Below are 21570 nucleotides of genomic sequence, written 5' to 3' on the forward strand. Positions count from 1 at the left end.
CTGCAGCCACTTTTTGGTTTAGGAGCTCAGGAATGCAGTATTAAGAAATACTAGTAATTGTATTAGTATGCTGTTTTCAACCTTCAAACCTGCTGTATTTTATCACAGGAGTTGATAAACAATTTATTTCTTGATCGTGTAGGCCTTAGAATGCAATAGAATTGTACGAATATGAGTCTGGACTATCCCCAGATGGGACTAGAAATGAAAAAGTACAAGACCCACACGAGTGAGAAGCGTACAACAAGGAGCATCTACGCTGCTTAGTGAAACAGTGCACAGAGCCATAAACTTGACATCGACCAAGTCTACTGTAAAACCAAAAGCACTCTAACCACCTCAATGTGTTATAGCACCCAAGTAATAAACTTAGTGAAGAGGCCTTAAGTTTGGCACATAACAGAGCTAGCTTTGATCAGGCCAGGCAGCTCAAGATACAGCCCTTGTTCAATGAACGATGGGTAATTGTGAGAGGACATTCCCCTTTTCAAAGTTAGTTTTTCTGTTTACTTCAGAGAACCGCACTTGAGAAGCTATGCGATTTTTCCTCAAATGACTTAAGACTATTTGGGATATCCATGACAGTACCATGACTATAGCCAGATGAAATAAGAAATTGTGGTGGAGAAAAAAATTGGGGCAAAACTAGCGCATGCATTTAGGCTTTTCAAGGCTTCTGAGGGGTAGGAAGGAGTTTAGGCAAGGCTGCTTTTCAACTGTTGCCCAACCCAAAATATCAAATGAGGTCCAAATAAATATTTGGCTTCACAACAGATTTGCACTGAAATTAATAATTTCAGTACATTCCTCTAGATACGTAATTTCAGTCATACGAGGAGATAGTGCAAACTTTTCATTTGCTAAAGGAATTATTATTACATCGCAAATTTAGTTCAGTAGAAGTGATTATATATTTAAGCTGATTAAAAAGGTTTCAGTTAGCTGAAACAAGCATTTGGTTTGTTTTAACAGTGTTAAAAAACAGGAAAAAATAAATCTCAGAACGCAGTTTTACTTGTTTGGCCAAAATTCACAGCACAGAAAAACTACTTTACAAAAAAATTCACAAAAACAAGACTTCTTAGCAGCAGATCAGCAATTTAGGAGGATGTTTATTAAATATACAGTTATGCACTCATTTATTACATATTCAGATGATCTCTATAAAGCTGTATTAGGCTTTTGTATTTTCCCTGTTAATCAAGGGTTATTTTTGAACATGGTATAATTCTGGGAATTAACTAATATTCTAAGCGAATACTTTAGGTAGAACAAAATACTTGAAATGTGATAATTTTTAAATTCACTGCACAAGTAACTCAATGCAAATATTCTGCATACTTCCTAAATAGTTACATTATTAATGGCTTAACATAAAACTAATTGGTTACTTTAAGTGAAAAATATTACTGGTGATTGGGTATGCACCGCTGCAACAAATACAATGTGGCAAGTTCTCAAGACAATAGCTGTTTTTTGAAGGTTTGGATTTCATTTAAAGCACATTTTCACAATTAGACCAAGATCTTTATTTGACTAATAAATACAGTTACTATTAAGAGCAACTATTACAAGAAAATATATAGCATCTATTTAATGTACACTACTTCCAAATGTTTAATGGAATACTGCTGATGTTTGCAGCACAAAATTATCAGCATCATTCTGCTTTTCAGTATATAACAAACAGAAAGGTCAACTGGACCTAACACTCATCTGCCAGCTGCTTATAAAAAATAACAGAGATTATGGACAGAGTACCTGAAAGTTTTGGACAGGAGCATATGGAACTGAGAAAAATCTTGATGAAGGTTCATGGTGTAATCTGTTTATGCAAGCAAACATGCAATTTACCTTTATTATCACTTTACAAAGAGATATCACTTGCTTCCTTCCACAAAGATTCTAAAGCTAGTATAGTTTGTAAACCATAGCGTGAGATTTGTGATGTTATACTGCAGAAACCTGTTTAGCCCCTGATTTACAATCCTGGCAACTGTATTCAATTCTGTCATCATAACTAATTACAGCTAACTGCAGATTACCATAATGCACACTCTCATCTTTGTGAAAGAAATACGACGTTCTGCTAAAAAAACAAAAAGAATCAAACATCCTGAGGGCTAATGAACAAAAATGCACTATTCCATGTTGGACTGCAAACCTAAACTCTTCGAATTGGTGCTGTAAAACTTAAAATTGCTATTTGTTGGCAAGTTGTTTTAGCCTCAAGTACTTACACAGTAAATCACCATTACGCTAATACCATACCTTTGGCCTGAAACATATTAATCTTGGTTAACAATAACTGACATTTACATTACCAATTCAATTCAGGCATTGTGGTGACTAAACATATATGCGAGAGCTTCAGGGAGAAAAGTTATTAGTTCTGAATGTGTCCTTACTTTTCACTGAGAACAATTTTGAAGAAACATTATCATAAATTCTTGTTATAATCTTATAACATAAACATTCAAATCCTAATTGATCTGTAAAACATTTGACTTGGAGTAAAATCTGCATTTGTTTCTTGGGTGCAGCTAACTGCACAATGTAACACATTTCAGATATTTTTCAAGATATATATTTCTATACTTTATCTGCTCAAAGAAACTGGGACTTTTAAAACTTGAGCTTTGGGAATTTAAAATATTCTGAAGAATATGGCAGCAGGACATAACTAATAGTAACAGATCCTCCCAGGAGAGGGAGGATGGACTTCTTCAACCAATTTTTTTCTGTTTATATTTACTAAGCCCATAAATGCATAAATAATAATGGTTTTAAACAAGTAGGGTGGTTTTACTTTTCTTTATTTAGTGCCCCCCCAAACTCTCAAGCAATCAGAATAGTACTTACTGCATTAAGTCTGTAAAACCTTAGTAGGAACACTTACCCCTTTCCTTATACCCACACATTGCAACTACAGTGCAGCACAGAACATATCTGGACCAAGTATTTTATCCCAACTTTAGAGAGTTCTCTACCAGACTCCAAATACATTCTACAATGCATTATCTTAGATTTTCATATTTTGGAGAAAAATACTATATGTAACATAGCATTGATGTTTAGATAGTATTTTTGCTACATTATAAGAGAGACAAAACAAGATACAGCAGTCTAACAGCATTAAGAGAAACACAAGGAATTTGATGTGTTGGGTTTTGTTTTGGGGTATTTTTTGTGTTTAGATTTAAGAAGTCGCCCACAAAGATTCTTCAAGTAAAAACAGATATTTGACTCCTGAGGAAAACAGGATGGATTACATGTATCCCATGTTGCTTTTTGTTTCCCATCTTTTCTTGGCTTCAAATCTGAAAGAGCGCAAAAACTACATTAGGAATCATGAGCATGTGTGTTTCAGGTATTCAACCATACTATTCTTAATAACAACAAAAAATAAAAACTTATTTTTAATACTGTAATAAAGACATGAAGGCAAATGTAGCCACATAACCAATACATTCATTCTGTTAAAGCCTCTGTACTTAAGTCTGATACACTGCTAAAAAAACCCCCTGAAAACCCAACAAGGTTAAACTAAACAAACAAGATTAGCACAAGCCTATTTCAACTAAGAAAACATTTAACTGAGATTGTATTGTATGCACTTAGTGCCAATGAAACCACAAATGTTTAATTCCATACTCAAATGACTTACCCCCAAGCAAGCTTCTTTTTCTTTCGAGCTTCTTGGGCAGCCTCCGCTTCTTTCTTGGCTTTTACAAAGTTGCGGCAAGCAGCAGCTTTGGCAATTTTCACACCAAGCTGAGACATAAAAAGGAACAAAGGAAAAGTGAATAGATGCAAATGGCTCATATGAAATTTAAGCCTCACAAATTACTTGGTCTGATATTGTTTCTCAAAATTCAATAGATATTAAAATATCTTTCAAATATTAGGCTGATGCTGTACTATTGGATCAGACGAGCAAGAATATCTCGAGAGAAATACAAAGGAGGGGGATCCTGGGGCAAGCAATCCTTTTCACCAAATCCTTCATTTTCAAGAATAAAAGCGAAGAGCAATAGCCCACTAGATCCTTTTGTTCACTTGTTTTTTAAATAAATATATAGACAGATAAACACACACATGCAGTCTCCATTATTAAGACCAATCCGTGACCTCAGCTGTACTAACACAATAGTATCAGGTCTTACCAAGACAGAAACCATCCAAAAAGACAGTTTTATACAGGAAGAACTGCTACTACCACACATCTTCCAGTAGTACCAGTAGTCATGTTTTAATCAGTCCATCCAGAAAGTAAACAAAGCAGTGTCTGGCATTTAGTCTTCACATTACTAGCTTTTAGATTATTAGTATGATAACATGCATGCTATTCAAATAAGGTAGTAATAGGCTGTAGGTGAACACTACTTTACTATCATAAACTTATTCACACTGTGAGAATTAAGTTCACTTTAGTGAACGTCAAAGGGGAAAAAAGAATAAACCAAAAAAGGTGGAAGAAAGTACTCTGAACTATGATCGGATTATTTTCCTTAATCAGCATTCATAACTTGTTCATTTTAGTTACATTTTGTGATTGCTGTCATAACTTGACATTATCTGCAACTAAATTATGAATTATGGAAGAATTTGGTCTCAAAAATTACCACTTTTCTCCAAGACAAACAAGCAATTCATTTAGCCAAAACTGCTACAAACTTATGTGCACAAACAGGTTTTCTTCCTATCCACTCCAAAACCTAATGAAGTTAGCTAATATGTTTCTGACTGGATAGTCTAAATTTCCCCAAAATGTCATGGGAGCATCAAACAAGAGGCATGGGAGACCCAAGTGAAAGAACACTCTGTAACACTTTGGTTACCATTATTAATGGTAATATACTTCAATAATCTGCAGCATCTATGCAGGCAATTCTTATTTACTCTGAGAGACATTTTATGTGGATAAGATGAGAGAGAACTCAAGACTGCATGTTCCAGTGTAGATGCACTGACACACCTCCTACAGCTCTCCCACCAAACTCCCTGATCATTGTGTTAACAAAGCAAACCAGAACACCATCACTACAAGCTGTTCTACCTTATGGTCCTTTCAAGGTTCAAGAATCAAGCAAGCAGCCTTTCCGCAGGCGGCTTTGAGAGTCTATGTGCATGTAGGCAGTAAGCACATCAGGTTGTGGTTTGTTTGAGGCTCTAAACACTGGCAACACAAACAGTTAAGAGGTAAGCATAATATTTTAAAAGGAAAATCTGCAAAACAAATAATGCTAAACAAGGTTTTCACCTACTATTTGCACGTGTTTATAAGGTCATAAATATGTACCTATGGAATCATCTTGATGAATAAAATAATTCAAAACTTCTATATTATTAGCTACATCAATTTCCCCCTGAGCATTAACATTTTATATAATCAGTAACTCAACTCTAACATCCGAACTGCCAAATCTCAGGTCAAAGACTAGAAATAACATTCTCTTATTTGCATTGTCACTTAATATTTAAGGGCAGCTATTAACTTTAATATACTTGCAGTATAAAAATGCTTAAGAAAACACACCTAAAATATTCAAAAAATGTTTACTTGTTAACTGAAACAGGACTAATTATTAGCTCAAAAAACAGAGCAATCTGATGGCTGAATTTTACCTTCTAACATACTTGAAAATTTACTCTTACTGTGTGATTAATAACAGCATCTCTTTAAAACATATTCTAGGGGCCTATTGAACACTTACACACATACAAACATACACAAGTGAGGTCTGCACAACTCCTGCAGAAAAATCTTTTGATCTGTATTTGCTGGAAGACAGAATGAGTTCTTCCATCTTGGAAAAGTATGGGAAAAAATGGGATAATAATATCCTCTGTAGTGTGTGTGGAAGTAAAAGGAGAAACATTTTTCAGCATTAATGTTATCATTTTTAGGCTAAAGTCAAATTTTCAAGACATGAAAACAAATATGTCGCATATAAACACACACAAACATTTCAGTCAGATTAAACGTCTTCTGCTCCCACCCACACCCAGACATACATCTTCGCTCCCCCCCTCCCCCAAAAGAAATCCATAAAAGCTTGGTCAATGGGTTTTGCGTTAAAAAAAACCCAAACATTTCGGGTCATCAGATAACTCAATAAAATACAATCTTAAAAGAAGTAAGAAAGCATGAATAAAAATATATACAACAATTTCTTGTGTAGTCAAAGTATCAGCATTTTCCATATAGAACATCCAATATTTTGCTGCATTTTAATTAAGGTGTCTAAACATTATCACAAAGAACTGCAAATTGGTCAGAGCACGCAGTAAGGAAAATTAAGCTCTAAAGGCTTTTTATCACCATATTTCAGGAACCAAGGGTGTAAAATGTTCTAATTTGGGATATATTAAAAGCCATAAAAGGTCTTTCAAAAAGATTAATGGTACTTTGCTTGGATTTAAGATAAGGGCTTTAGCTGGTTGGAAAAGCAGGGCCCTGGCTAGACCCTTGAGGCATTCATCTTTACAGCCACTTGGAAGATTTGTAAAAGCGTCTGCATAACCTCAAGCAAACGCACTGCGACATTTTTTTTTGCATTCCTTTCAATTTTACAGGTTTAAAGTGTGTAAATCATATTGGGTAGTAAAGCTGATATAATGGTTCATCCTTGTAACACTATATATATTTTTAAGACAAACTTAAAAAACAACTTAGTTTCTACAGGGCAAAGACCTTTCCATTTTGAAGTTGACCAATAATAATGTCAAATATCTTACTCCAGATGTTTAATACAGCATAAATGAAAATTCCTTATCTGTTATTTTTCATAAATTTTCTACTCATCTGAAATTGTTACCTTGTAACAAATTTCTGAAGCTTTCCTTCTTTTTGAACAGTTTCAAGGCATTTATTTAAAAATACCAATTATCATACTTTAACTTTTTATGGAATAACAGGTCTCTGAAAAATATTTATGCCATTCTCTTTTGTTCTTTAATTAAATGAAAACAGATGTTTTCTGAAGTAAAGCGGAACCATTACTGGAGTACTTAAAGTGTTAAGGTCTTTAATTTTTATATCAGTTTGGTCTACAATTCCTGATTGTCTTTACTCAAGCTCAACATTAATGTCAAGCAAGTTACCTAGGAGACGAAAGAGATCAAAGAGACAAAAACCCCTCAAATGTCTGATTAATCAAGCCTGCAAACAGCTTATTTCTTTTAGCCTGCATGCAAGTATGAAAATGAGATTCTGGGAGCCGTACATTGTGCAGATTTGTTCATTCTTATCAGAACAAAGCCAGCGGCAGCTTATTTCATGGATCATTGGCACTGTCATCAGTGCTACACAGAACGGGTGACAGCTCCTCATTTTGAGGCTTGAACAAAATTAGCAAAAAGTCGGCACAAATTAGCCTCTCATCTTTTTAGTAATATGACATTATTCATTTACTTTTTATCCAATTTTTAATTTTTTCCTTGTCAGCTATCCCTTTCTAGTGTTTCTTGCACAGCATCATAAAACACTTTTCAAACAAGCGAAGAAATGGCTGAAGTTGAAATAGTATGTAAAGTTCAGGCAGAAGAGTAAACATTTTTATTAAGTTGCAACAGAATCTACTTTAACTTCCAGAAAACTTCCTTGAAAATCAAGACATTTAACATTAAATATCATAAAGCAAAGACTTTTCAGTAAGATAGCACTGCACAATGTAAACACTGAATGATACAAGTAATGAGACAACAGATTCAAGAACTGTTCCAGAAATATTTAGGTATGGAATACAAAATGCTCAACCTACAGAAGCTCTAACAAAACACCTATATTCGAACAGGTCCTGAAATATCCTATGATCATACCAGAGAAGCCAAACAGCTTTTTAATACAGTGTTACAGTTTCTCATCAAATATGAATCTCGTTATTTCAGGCTTGCCTTTAGCAATGATTTTCTCCTTTTATGTTATGGAATGTTATCCATTGCTGATGTATATAAAATATATAAAGCAAACAAGAATACCGAGTGGATTTTGCAGTGAAAATTGTCCCCTTTCAATGATGTGCTCAACTTCCACTGTAAAATACTTTGTAATACCTTTGTTGTATATTTATGCTGTGTATTACAACATCAAATTATATTTGGATGACACAGTAACGGAGCAAGGACAGAAAACTGTTCTAATATTAAGCTCTTTGCGAGATTTAAACATTTAAATGCAAGTAACTTCTTCCATTCATGAGAAAACACAGCATTAAAAAATTAACTATAAGCTGTTAGATGCTTTACAGAGCCCCCTTATAAGAAAGGCAGTTTTAAAAAAAGAACTGTAGTACTGTTTTCAGCAATTTCTTTATCTCTGTTCTTCTAAGTAAGAAAGCTTATTAACAAGCTTTGAACTTAAAATCACATTTACAATAATGTGCCATCAACAGTTTTATAAGCTAATTAGAAAAAAAGATTAATTAATGACTGGCTGCTAATAAAATGGCAATCATGAAGAAAGAAACCAAGGGTGCTAAGCTTCAACTACCACCAATTAAGAGCTAATTACAAACAAATTATATATGTGTTTTGCTGTGGGCTTTAATTTACTAAAATGGTTTTAATTAAAAGAGAAAACATGCTGATTAATTGAACTGCAGAAAAAATCTACAGTATAAACTGTGCTTTGTCTGTCTCTTTAATTAGACTTGTAACATCTGAAATCTTTTTTTAAGGTTTGTTAAGGAAAAGATATACATAATTAAGGGAGCATAAGAATGTAATTCTAGGTGATAACCCTGCCATGTTCCAAAGGTTAAAAGAAAACAACCCCAATGAAGAGAGGTATTTGGAAGCACCTCCACTAAGTGTGAGAAAGAAAATCCTTCCGAGATAAAAAAATAAACTTTTTTTTTTTTTTCCCTCCCCAGGTCTTTCAATGGGCAAGACTTCCAAGTTAATTGGTGCTTGGTTACATTCTGTATAAAATTGCATCAATCCCTTCAGGTACCTAAAAGCACTATGATAAATAGTGAATGTTGCACAGAATTTAGAAATGAAACACTTTTACCAACAGAAGAGCATCAGGCACTATAACCTGTCCATCTGAAACAGTAATGTGTGTGTGACCTCATCATGAAGCATATCCTACCCAGATTTTCCAATGGAAAACAGCTTCCAGAATGGTTCTCCCTGGTTATGACCTAGAACCTTGCTCGGGTACTTCCCATTCTAAATTACATGACTAGAAGTTACTTACAGATGACAGACGCTAATTTGGATCATTAGAAAATGGTCAAAAGTGATGCAACAAACTTTGAAGACAACAGCAGGATTGATCTTGATGTAAGATGAGAAGGATACACCAGTGAATAGCCAATTAATTTCATCAATTATGATGTAGATCTTTCATTTAAGCTTGATTACAATACCATAGTTTCCCTATAAGTTGCAGCTTTTTAAACATGTTTCACCAAAATGCCAGAAGCGACTGTTCCTAAGCTAAGCACTTAGGAACAGTGCTGTCAAAAAGCCTATGCTATTTAGAGACTGACAACTGCTCCAGTAACTTAGCACACTAAATTACAAAATATTTTAAAAGTTCCTTTTGACAGGTAAGTCTAATATGGTCAAGATTCTTTTATCATGTTCAAGTTACAGTCCTCAGGCTAATGCGCTCTTAGACAATGTGGCACCTACCTACCATGCGGTTAACACAAAAAACACAAGCAAATGCAAAGTTTGAGGTTTAGCCAGATTAGGTCACAGAATATTAGAGTTGTAAGAAATCTGCATTCTGCTTATTGAGACACTGCACAATGATTTGAGTGCAAAAGCACTACCAAAAAAAAAAAATATCTTTCTTTAGGAGAAAAAAAAAGCTTGGAAAATATTTTCAGGTTTATATATTAGGGGTCAGGGGAATCCTTAGAAGTTATTTGGTTTAATTAGGAAAAGAACTTTTGTAAGTGTCACTCCAAATTTAAACCTATTTACAGCAAAGTGAAATTGGTGGGTATCTCCGCATACCAACCTTACTCAGAAGGACAAACACCTCTAACTACGCACAGTCACAGTGCTCTAATTTATCAACATTTATTCTTCAAAAAGATCTAGGCAGATTCCCACAAACACAGTAGGAACAATTTAAGTACATTTCAAGCTATTATTCTAAACAGCGTTTTCGAAAACATTAGAAAAGTTGACATAACTCCAAGGGTCTGTTCCCAGCTACATATCCAAGTACCTGCTACCATTAAATCTCAACTACCCTACTCTAGAGCATCACCAAGAAAACCATTTTATCTCAGCCCAGCTAAGTGTCCACACAGACTTCATTCTCTCAACAATTTTCATTTTAAAAGGCTCAGAATTTTTTGGGTAACTCCTACGTTAATCTTAACACTTCTGTTGGCATCTCTCAAGTTAAACAAGTCATCATTAAATGCAGCGTTCAAACAGCAGCACTAGGTATACCATTCTATACTTGAAAAGCAGAACTTTAAAACACGAAGGAGACTCTGCCAATGCTGAAAGCCCTTGGAATGTTATGACAAAGACAGCAACTGGATTACAATAATAAACCTTAACTGTGCATGTTATACCAGCACACTGCAATGAATTTCTAGTTATTTAATGCTAATAGTACTATATCATAGGTATTACAGAAATAATTCAGTATAACAGCATGTTTAAAAATCCACAGTAAATTAAAATTAAGCAGTATGACCCACCTGCATTATGTTGATGCCCAACAAAAATTTATCAAAGCACTGCTGATCTTATATACTGTAACTGCACCATGGCACTGAGATGCTCAAGCTAGACTGGGGTCTAGAAGCAGTGTAGCTGAAGAAGCAGAGTTACTGATGGCCTAAATTATTCTGTACAACATAATGCAGACATGCCTGTATTCTTCCAGGAAGAATTTCACTCATACATAAAATACTGCAATCAAGAATTTTAGGATTACTAGAACTTTTGGTGAAGCAGAACACCCCACAAGAGAACACGCTGTGGGGATGGCCAAGGATGCTATAGTTAGAAACCTGCTACCTTGATAACTCCCAAACTAACTGCAATCACTTTTCTAGTCTACAAAGTAGGATGACAACAGGAGACATGGGGTAATATCATCATCTCATAAGTACAACTCTTTTTTTTAATAGAAATGCAACTGCCAATAAAAAAAAGGGGTAAAACATTTTTAGCAAGGCTCAAAGGTTACATACGAATCTACACATGCCGTCACTAGTAAATACAGAGCCTCATGCATCAGGTAACAAAGTTCTAACTTCTGTCAGTCTAAAACCTCAAATGCTACCAGATTAAGAAGTTTTAAAATCAGCATTTGTGCATATTCGTCAAAGCAAAGGAAAGCAACAAATAACATATTGCCCAAAGCCTCATTTACATTTACCATTTTCCTTAAAGAACCTGCAACAAGCACCACATGGAAACCAAAAGACCCAAACCCTTGCAGCAGTATCATTTAGGCTTTTAGGATGTAAATTTCAGTGATCCACTCACAGCTGCTAGATTATGCATATTGCCTACATCACCACTGATTTTAAAGGAATCTGATTTTTAAAAACCTTTTACCACTGTGTCATAATGATAGCACATTGACAGCATCATTTTGGCATTCCTTTGCTTTTTAGGACATGTTTTTACTGCCTATTCTCATCATCTGTTTATTTTTGGCTTCATTTTTCTAAATACTGAAGCTGCCCTATCAGTTTCACAGGCTTATAAATGTTATACATCAAAAATTAGTTTCACTTATTAAGGCAGGAAACGGCTTTAAGAACTCTGGGATCTGTGCCTCAAAGCAAAAGCTTTATCAGCAGGTTCCAGTCACTGCTTCTTGCAAAAGAAAATGGTGCCGATTAAAACCCCATACACCTGATTTCAAAAAGAACACCTACCCACTGAACATTTTTCACATGGCTGCTAGGAGGGCTATACCCCAAACAGAAGGCAGCTGTTTCTCATACACTCCCTGCCCCCAACCCTGCAACACTGCTCAAACAAAATGAAAGCTATACATAAAAAGATGAAGTTGAGATAAAAGAACAATAATTCATCCACTTATTTCTCTAGACTTTAGAAGTGGTGTACTTCAATACAGTCATAGTATAGTTCCATGCCTGACTTCCTCAGTGTTGTGTTGCATTTGGAAGTTAGAAGGATACAAATAGCCACATACTTTAAAAATTAACCCACTGCTAAGAAGTATTATGTAAAATGAGTTTTAAAAGGGTCATTGCTTTAAATTGCAAAGAGAAGGAAAGTAACGATTGAATCAATCCTATACAATATGAAACAGTATTTTATTAACTGTACAAAACTATTTTTGAATCAACCTCTTCCATAATCAAATCCTTTTCTATAGTTCCTCACTAAATCAGAATTAGTCAGTTAGAATGATTTCCTTAGAATAAAAAGTATTATAAAAGATTTGAAAAAAAATACAGCTGCTTAAAATCACAAAGAAAAATGAATCTTGCAGTGGGTTATGTAGCACATCTTTACAACAGTGGAGAACGCCAGTGAATTCCCATGGATTCTGCCTCGACAGCACTCCTCATGAGATCAAGCCAGTCATTTGAGTTTTCCTTCTTTCAACATACTATTTATTCAGATAAACCCACTTAACCAAAACCAAGTCAAGGCTGTGAATACTAATAAAGTTTCAAGCATTTTGTTTTCAGAATTACAACGTGCTAATATTTGAAAGTCAACAATTTGGAGCTAATGTTCCACAAATAATAATACATTGCTATAGCACCTGGGATATGCTAGAGGTTGTACAATCCCATGGCTACTGAAATCAGATAACAGTTTATCATAAATATTACAAAACCTTAAAACTTCTTACATTAATTTGTTTTTATAGTCAAACAATTTGCACTAGAACCTCAGTATGTTTTATTGATTACGATACTCTAACCACTTTAGAGTGGATGGGATAATGACATTTGTGAAGGAGAACAGCAATAATATAACAGTATCGCAGTGAGAAGCCGGTCAGACTTAAAGCGAACATTAGGACACAATCCTATCACTGTCAACAGCTGTTATCTTTGTGGATTGAAGTTTTGTGATCATCAGTGAAAATGCAGGTAAGACTCTAATCATTAGAAACTGCCCTGAGTGACTAAACACAGGAGTTTAATGATTGTGTAAGAACACACACTGAGGAAGTTAGTTTTACCTAACCTTAGAGAGCCTTAAGAACTGTATTTGTCATTTCAAAAGCCATCTGTTTTTAAAGCCATGACAATATTCTATTATATTGCATAAAATATTTAAATATGCAATTTTACATTAAACCTTAGCTTGAAACCCTGTGCTTAGGAAACATTTTAAATATTTGTATGAGAATGAGAAGTATTGGGAATTTGTCTTTCCTTTCTTAAGCCTCTTCTAATGTCTTTGAATTTTGCTAGTATATACAGTAGACCGAAAACTCCCATTACCTCTGTGAAGATGGAAGAATATGCAAGATAGAGGAATGAAAGCAAAAATTATATAATTAATTTCAAATATAAATCTAGAATATTTATAGTTTAAATTATTTAAGTCAGAGGACTTTAAAATGATAGCTTCTCCACTCACCTCAAATAGTACTTATTTAGTTATTTTTTCTTACCTGGCTTCAAAACTATTCCAACTATCTTTTTATCCAGTTTTCTTCCTTTGCATTTTCTCCCCCGTGCACAAACAACAGTGGGCACTACAGCCTTCATGGATTTCAGTTATGTACTTCAACTGCTACCACCTACCACACGTGCACTAATTTACTTATTTCTTACATGAAGTTGCAGTTACCAGAGGTATCTGATAGATTCCTCACCAGTTTAAGTATTCACTCAGCACTACATACAGATTTAAAGGGTCCAATTTTTGTAGCAAAGATCAGCATAGCCTCCATAAAGTTACTCGGATACACCAACTAACATGACAACATCTTGAAAAAATGGTGTTTCTCCCACTTGGAATTTTTTTTTAGATATGCACTGATATACTAAAAAATGATGACAAGGAAAAAGAAAAATCCATTCATTAAATAAATGTCATTCCAAGGCTACAGCAATATGTTGACATCCATCTGCTCCCATTCTTCTTCAGAATTCTTCCAGCCATCAACTCCTGATCACATGAATACACAGGAAAAAAAGCACTGGTGCACAAATTTGGGTGTATCTGTCCTTATTGGGCATGTCTTGCTCTAAGCTGGCTAAATCTCTACCTTTCTTCAGGCTTCCCAAGCTTATTGGGGAGGGAATCACAGAATCAACCAGGTTGCAAGAGACCTCTGGGATCACTGAGTCCAACCATTGCCCTGACACCACCATGTCAACTAGACCATGGCACTAAGTGCCATGTCCAGTCTTTTCTTAAACACATCCAGAGATGGTGACTCCACCACCTCCCTGGGCAGCCTGTTCCAATGTCTAATGACCCTTTCCGAGAAGAAATTCTTCCTAATGTCCAACCTGAACCTCCCCTGGCGAAGCTTGAGGCTATGTCCTAATGCAAAGAACAATCTGAGGCACAGGGAACTGACAGGAAGGGAACATCCTACTCCTGTTTTCTTGGCTTGCGATACGCAGAAAAATCAAAAGCTCAATACAGATGACTAGTTTCTGACTCGTGGAATCAGCATGAAGGCTTCAAAGCAAGGTTATGTGTGATCATTTATGGTTGTATTTTCAATTCTTATACATGGCTACAGTTGTCCAAGCATTACTAAATCAGCAGCAAAATCCTTCAATCACTGACAGAAATCTGCTTAGGAAACAGGAAAGATGCTTCAAATAATCTTCAATGTTATTTTAGTTATGACACTTCTTGTACAAAACTGTTTCCTCAGAGCTTTTTTTAATAGCCCACTTACCTCACGAATGGCTAATCTATCACTCAGCTCCTCAGCCTTATCAATGTCACCTTCAGCCACAGACTTCTCTATGCTAAGTTCAAGGCCAGACTAGGGAAAGAAAAGCAGATATCTTTAGGACAAATAAAGAAACAACAGGTTTAAAGGGAGCATCTACTTTCTAAAAACATTTCTTTCATTAAATTCTTTATTTCAAGACTGCATAAACCTGTAATTTTTATGTAACACAAATCATTTTGTCTATGTATTGTAATGGACAGTATAATTAAGAATTCACTGAAAGGCTGCCTGAGCACAAATCATTGCATTAGTTCCACCTTATGCGCAGGATAATACTGTAGGTTAAAAAAATTACACGGACTAGTTTATGCCTGTCACAACAAAATTTCATCTGAAGATCTGGCTTATCTCTTCCATCCCTGGAGCTTTCTAAACAAAATGTGAAATGTATGTGTCAGGTAACATGAAGAATAGCAATTACCACTGTATCGTTACAGTTCTAAGATCTTATCTTTATCCAAAAACTGAGTTCTGGCATGGTGCCACTCCACTGTACTAATAAATTAAAAATTTTAGCAGTCCTATGGAAAACAGTGAAAAAGTTTCAGAATTTAACCTCTGAAAATAAGAAAATAACCTTTATCATCAAGGAACAGAATGTAACTTGTATGACAACATTTACAAATAATGTAACAATAAAAAGTAAATATTTACTGGAAATCATAGTTGGAAACTTCTGCAGAAGGGCAGCACAAAAAGCTCACTCTAACAAAAAGACAATTTACAGCCTCACTGGTTTTCAGTCTCAGTGATGCTAAAGAAAACGCATTTGCCAGTTTCATAACATATACTTCTTTAAAAGATAAAAGCAAAAAAGCAAACAGAATTCTTGAGAAACAGTGCTCTGCAAATACTGCACTCGAATTAATCAGGTGGAAATTGGGAAAAAAAAATGCACAATTGGAAGCTGCAGTGATAGCCAATTCTGTTAGATGTCTTTTCTGAAATTCATGAGACATAAGTTCCACTGGTGATAAAATCTCTGAACTTACGTGGAGAGCATCTGCATTTTAACACTTTGGGCCTCATTCCAGATCTATTCTGAGCAGTTTAATGACAACTAAATACCCACCAAAACTAAGAACTCGGACAGAACTGAACAATGTCTCATGACTTGCATGCAGAAACTTACTTTAGGCAAATGAAAAATACAAAATTTACCATAAAGGAGGCTAACTGAACATTTGATGTCATAGAACTTACACAGGCCTTTACTAGAAAAACTACAGAACAAACAGTGCTACAAGGAACTCGCAATACAATGAGTTTCTTAACTTGTCCATCATGTTGTACCAGTTATTTCAAATATGAACAAAAATAATACACAATAATATTTATGAATAGAATGTAGTATAAATCCAGTAAAACTGTATGGTAGGTTTGGCCCTCCTATTGCTACTTGTGTCAACTAAAGGATTTACTTGACACATTTTAAAGTCAAAACACAACTAAAAAAAAAACCCAAAAGAGAACAAAAAAGTCAAACAACACATATGAAGTCTTCTGTCTCTCATGATAACAGAAAACAAAACCAGACAGGAAACAAGCATGGATACTGTCTCAAAGGAAAGCACAGCAATCTTTCACTCCAAGAACAACTCATGTGATAGCTAAAAGGAAATTCATTAAAAATTTACACAAAATTATCCTTCCTCAGAGTGACTTGATCATTTACTCACTTTCAAATAGTCTCAGTTTTATTGCTGTCTCAGTTAAGGTTAAGTTCTTTTATTGCCAAGTACAAGCTGACATTGCTTTTGTATCAACAGTCACCTTTTGTGGAGCCCTGCTATCCACAGGTGATTCAAATCTATCATTGATTCCAAAGTATTGTGTAAGTTCTTTCCATTTTTCTTCATTTGCCAACTGTTGACTACTAAAAACAAACAAACAAACAGTCATTAATATAACCAGTTCTCTTTCCACAACTTGTAATATTCTTTTCAATGCTAAAAGAAATTCTTCCATTTAGCAGATATGCTCTTTTCACCCATTCAGAGTTTTTAATGGAAGTGAAATGAATTATTCCTTCCCCTCTGTAAGTGTAATGCCACAATCTTGAAAGCAAGCTTGTATGCAATTCCATGCAAAACATCGTGAGGAATAACACAAATGTATTATTTAATGTAACTTAAAATGGAACTAATGTTATCTTTAAAAATCAAGCAATAAACGCCATCAAGCAATCACTGGTAACAAATTCAGCCTGCCTGACAGAGACACCAAACAACTTCAGCAGATATTTCACATGATGTTCAAAGCCAGGCTTTGGCCATGCACACGGTCAAGCTTTTTACGAGTTTTGCCTGACATTAAAAACAGACCTCAGATAATCACATTGAGCTGGTTATACCTCTTGGTCACGTCATCGTTCTTTTTCTGTTTTCCTAGAGGGAGGGAAAAAGAAAAATCCAACATTACACAGTAATACCCTACAGCATCCAGAAGTCAACAGAACTCTAACTGGTCACGTTTCCTTTGAAAGACTGACATACTAGCATTTTTATCCATACTAGCACGTGGATTTAAACCACTCAGCTGTACTACTTTTCCTATGAAGAAACTCCCACAATATCTGTGAAGTTTTAACCAGAATACACAAAAGTATCTTTTATAGAATTACTGATTTATAACGGCTAAGTGTTTTTCAGTACTGAGTAAGTTCTACCTCCTTTTTAAAAAAAGAGCAGAAATGTATTACTTGAACTTCAAGTTGCAATTTACAACCTAGTCCTACAAGTGACGTATACAAGTGGGAAAATAAAATCCTAGATAATAGCTAGAATCTATCTACTCAGGCATTCAATTCTTGGTTTAAAAAAACCCCACAATATCAAACAACCCATCAAAAAAAACAACCAAAAAAAACACCCAAACCCAGTAAATCCCACTTCCAATATATTTGATACTAATTCCATTTTGAGAAAATAAATTCTGTAATTACATAAAATACCTTTTCTGTGGCGCTTTCGTTTTCGGCTTTTGTTTTCCTGATTGGCTTGGGTTTTCATTTCACAATTTTTCTTCTGAAGCTCCAGAAATTTCTACAAGATTAAGAAAAGGCAAATCAGTATTTTTTAATTTTTTTCCCGTTTTTTTTTAAATTGCATAATGTGCTGAGAAATGTTGTCCCAATTCTTATTTATCCACAGTACCTTGTTATATCTATTAGATTAAAATTTATGCATTGAGAACACCCAACTCTGATGGTGTTAAACTGGAATTGGCTCTAATCTTTTATCACCTCTCTCTTTCTGCCCTCTGTAAATCCCAGGACTATTCAAACCCGACAGTTTTCTCATGGGACATGACGCTGGTTGTGCACTCCTGAGCTATTCCATGTATTGTTATTGCCTAGCTGGTAGTTTGTAATCCAGGTATTAGTGACAGCATAGTCCTTGCACAGCAGGCTGCCTCCACAGATCGATGGAGAGAGAATAACTAGTTTTTGCCAATTCTTATATTGACTCAAGAGCCTAAAACACAGATTGCTTTGCTTACATTTTTTTCCAGTCTTTACACGTAACAGGAAAATCAAGATGTTATAAGCAACTATGAGTTTGAATGCCTGCAACTCACCCCTACATAAAGCAGAAGGATACACCTCTACTTCGCAGATATGCATCACCAGTACAGCGGCTGATATACTCAGCTGTAAATCCTTACTAATGCAGAAAGCAGTTACGAAGAAGCTCAGAGTCCACATGCTACTGGAAACACAAGTCTTTATGCAAGTGTACAGTTACCCAAACACCCCCCTGCTGTGCTTTCAACCACCACTGCACGGGGCGGGGGTGAGGGTGAAGGTATATTCACTTCCTATCGAAATTCCTGTTCACCCTGCTTGAAACAATCTATGGTATATTACAATGACTGCACTTTGAACATATTTTATTTCATTTCAGATTTATATATTGAATATTCAACATTGAGTTATTTTAATTTAAAAATTAGCCATTTGACTTTGAGCATGTCGCATTTATGCTCTGGACATTTGGAGACCTGTAACGATACCCACATTCCACATATGTAAAGGAACTCCAGAAGGGCATGTCTGAGTTTCGTTTTCTCCATCTGTCACTGGTATCACAAGGGGTTCACTGACAGCACTGCTCTCAGGCCTGTTCTCCCGGAATTCAGAAAGCTGAACTCTTTCAATATCTTCTTTTGCATCTTCCTCTGAAAAGGAACCATGCAATTCATCTCCATCATCAGAACTTAAGTCAACATCACTTTCATTCAATCCTGGAGGTAACAGTCCACTCCACATCTTCCAGTTTAAAGAAGTCCAAGCCGCTTCAAGTCACTGCAAAGACACCAGAGTTGTAAGAGCTTACCCATTCCGAGATAAAAATACAATTAGCCTGCAGAAGAGAGGAGCAGAAATAGCAATACACACCATCAGAAATATTTTAGTTTCTCTTGAGAAAAGTAACTATCATTAGATGTTTTGGACAAGCACATTATAAAACCTCTAATACTTACTATTTGAGAGAGAAGTAGAGGATTTAAGTACACAAGTTGCAGCTATTGGCTCTTTTTTTTCCCTCCCTTGACCTTTCAAGTTTTGCCACCTCCCGTTTGTTTATGGCCGCTTCCAGTGTAAGGGCGCTATGGCCGCCCACGCCTCCTGCCCCTCTCCACGGGCAGCGGGGGAGCACGCCCAGCCCTTCCACGCCACCGCCTCCCGGGACAGCGCAACCGCCTCCCCGCGCCGCCTCCCGCCTGGCGGGCAGGCCGGGTGCGGGGGAGCTCCGCCGGCCCGGGGGGAGGCCGGAGAGAGGAGCCCGCTCGGGGAAGGCGGCGGGCCGGCGAGGCGGGGCAGCCCGCTCCGGGCGAAGCGATGCGGAGGGAAACGCCGCTCCGAGGCGGGGCGGGGAACGCAGAGGGCACCTGCGGCCCCCCGCAAGCCCGACAGCGCTGCCGAACAGCCCGCGCACCCCCCCACCTCCCCTCACCACAAACCCCGCGCCGGGCTTCGCCCCGGCCGTGTTTACCTGGCCGCCATCTTGGCACCGCCGGAACATCCCGCCCGCCGATTGGACTCTGCCCCGCAGCCAATCAACGGGCGCTTTGCTGCCTTGGGCCCAGCCTCTCTGGTCTCCACGGCAACTAGGCAGGGCGGCCTGGGCCTGGGCCGGGCCTGGGACCGGGGCCAGCTCCAGCTCCCTCGCCCCTTTGCCCCGGCCGCGGGCGGAGGTGCTGCCTTCCCGGTCAGGGGCTTCTCCCTCGGGGGCTGTGCGGGCTTAGGCCCCCTCCTCGCAGTGAAGCTGCTCTGGGGGAACAGAGCAACTTCCTTGCACCCAGGAGGGCTCCAGAAGAGTCCGACGGCCCAACACGGGCAAGTGAGGTGGTTTTGTCAGAATTAACAGCAGTGCTCTGGAAGAAGGGCAGGAGACAAGTTTTACAGCAATCCTAGTTGCCATAAAGGAGTATGGCGTCTATCCAAAAGTAAACCCTGTAATTTATAAAATGCTCAAGTGTTTCTGCTGGGACAGAATGACTAAGGTCAGCAACCTTACTCTTCAGGGATGGAAAAATCCTTTTAAAGTTCCCACTGCTGTCTTGGATTAATGTAGTAAAGAGAAAACCTCAAAAATGCTAGTCCAAGATCTTGCAAGGTTGTTTGTTGTGGATTCTCTTCCAACATCAGAGATCACTTTTTCCTTAAACTGCTCCAAGAATGCAGAAAGGCTCTTAGAAACTCCTAGGGAATGCTGAGCTAAATAGCACTGTGCTAGGTGCTTCAAAGCTGAACAGCAAGTCTGTGCAGAGCATTCAGTGAAGGACTTGCTTATTTGGAAGATTCCCTTACACCTTGTCCTTTCAGCTTTCATAGGTGAGACAAACGAAACAAGTATTTAGGAGCAGCCTGAATATGATTCAGCAAGAACATCTTACATATAAGAAACAACAGGAAAGGAGGCACAGAGAAACTGCAAGAAAAAGATGAAGGGATAAGGCTGACATCAGCGCTGAAATGTGTCTGTAAGATGGGAGGGTTCGTGACTGAAATAGTTTGTAAGAAGATGCATTTTTGAGTGACGATTTGACAGGTTGGAAAATAAATCTCAGTATTAAGACTTCTGAGAAAGGAATTGGTGACACCAAATCAGGACAACCCAGTTGTGGACAAATAGTTCAGTTATGAGGGGAATGAGAAAGGGGCAAGAATTTAAGTGTTATGAAGATGGATAATAGGCAATATGGCTTTTAGTAGGGATTTCTTGGTGGATCACAGCTTCTGGGATTGGCTGTGCATGGAAGGAAAAAACAAGCACGTTTCTCATGGACATAAAACAGGTGTTCAGATTCATTTCCTTTTTATGCCATAATGTTGCATCCTCAGATTCATTTCTAAAATCAATTAATTCCGTAAGTAATCACTTTTTCATGAACTACATGTAAATTTCACACTCAGCTTGCTAACTAGATTTTCCTCTCATCTGGGAAATCAATTTTTAAGAGATTTATTTTATTTACATTTAATAATTGATTGTATTTGGTATACAGATAAGTGGTAATTGATAAATGTATTGATATTGGATATTCATTGCCATTTGTTCTAGCAAGATGTTAGACCTCTAGGCTGCATGGTATTTTCTTAATGTGGGCTAATTCAAGAACACTCCAAAAATTGAAAGAGGTGTGACATCTTTATG

General features: G+C 36.8%; 1 protein-coding gene across 4 annotated transcripts; it reads right to left on the reverse strand.

The window, feature by feature from the left end:
- Nucleotides 1-1078: 1078 nt before the first annotated feature.
- Nucleotides 1079-19937, reverse strand: FAM204A (family with sequence similarity 204 member A). Of its 4 annotated transcripts, none has more exons than XM_068398728.1 (8): nucleotides 19906-19937; nucleotides 18927-19214; nucleotides 17862-17952; nucleotides 17262-17295; nucleotides 16682-16781; nucleotides 14849-14938; nucleotides 3668-3774; nucleotides 1079-3320 (listed from the first exon to the last, which is right to left on the reverse strand). In XM_068398728.1, the coding sequence occupies exons 2-8, from the start codon at nucleotides 19176-19178 to the stop codon at nucleotides 3269-3271; spliced, it is 726 nt and encodes a 241-aa protein (XP_068254829.1). In that variant the 5' UTR covers nucleotides 19179-19214; nucleotides 19906-19937; the 3' UTR covers nucleotides 1079-3268. The 4 variants fall into 4 exon arrangements, with proteins under 4 accessions (XP_068254829.1, XP_068254826.1, XP_068254828.1 ...); XM_068398725.1 differs by having other exon boundaries at nucleotides 16682-16784; XM_068398727.1 differs by lacking the exon at nucleotides 19906-19937 and adding an exon at nucleotides 19394-19539 and having other exon boundaries at nucleotides 16682-16784.
- Nucleotides 19938-21570: the final 1633 nt, after the last annotated feature.

This window comes from Nyctibius grandis, chromosome 4, assembly GCF_013368605.1.
Source record: "Nyctibius grandis isolate bNycGra1 chromosome 4, bNycGra1.pri, whole genome shotgun sequence".
Taxonomy (NCBI): domain Eukaryota; kingdom Metazoa; phylum Chordata; class Aves; order Nyctibiiformes; family Nyctibiidae; genus Nyctibius; species Nyctibius grandis.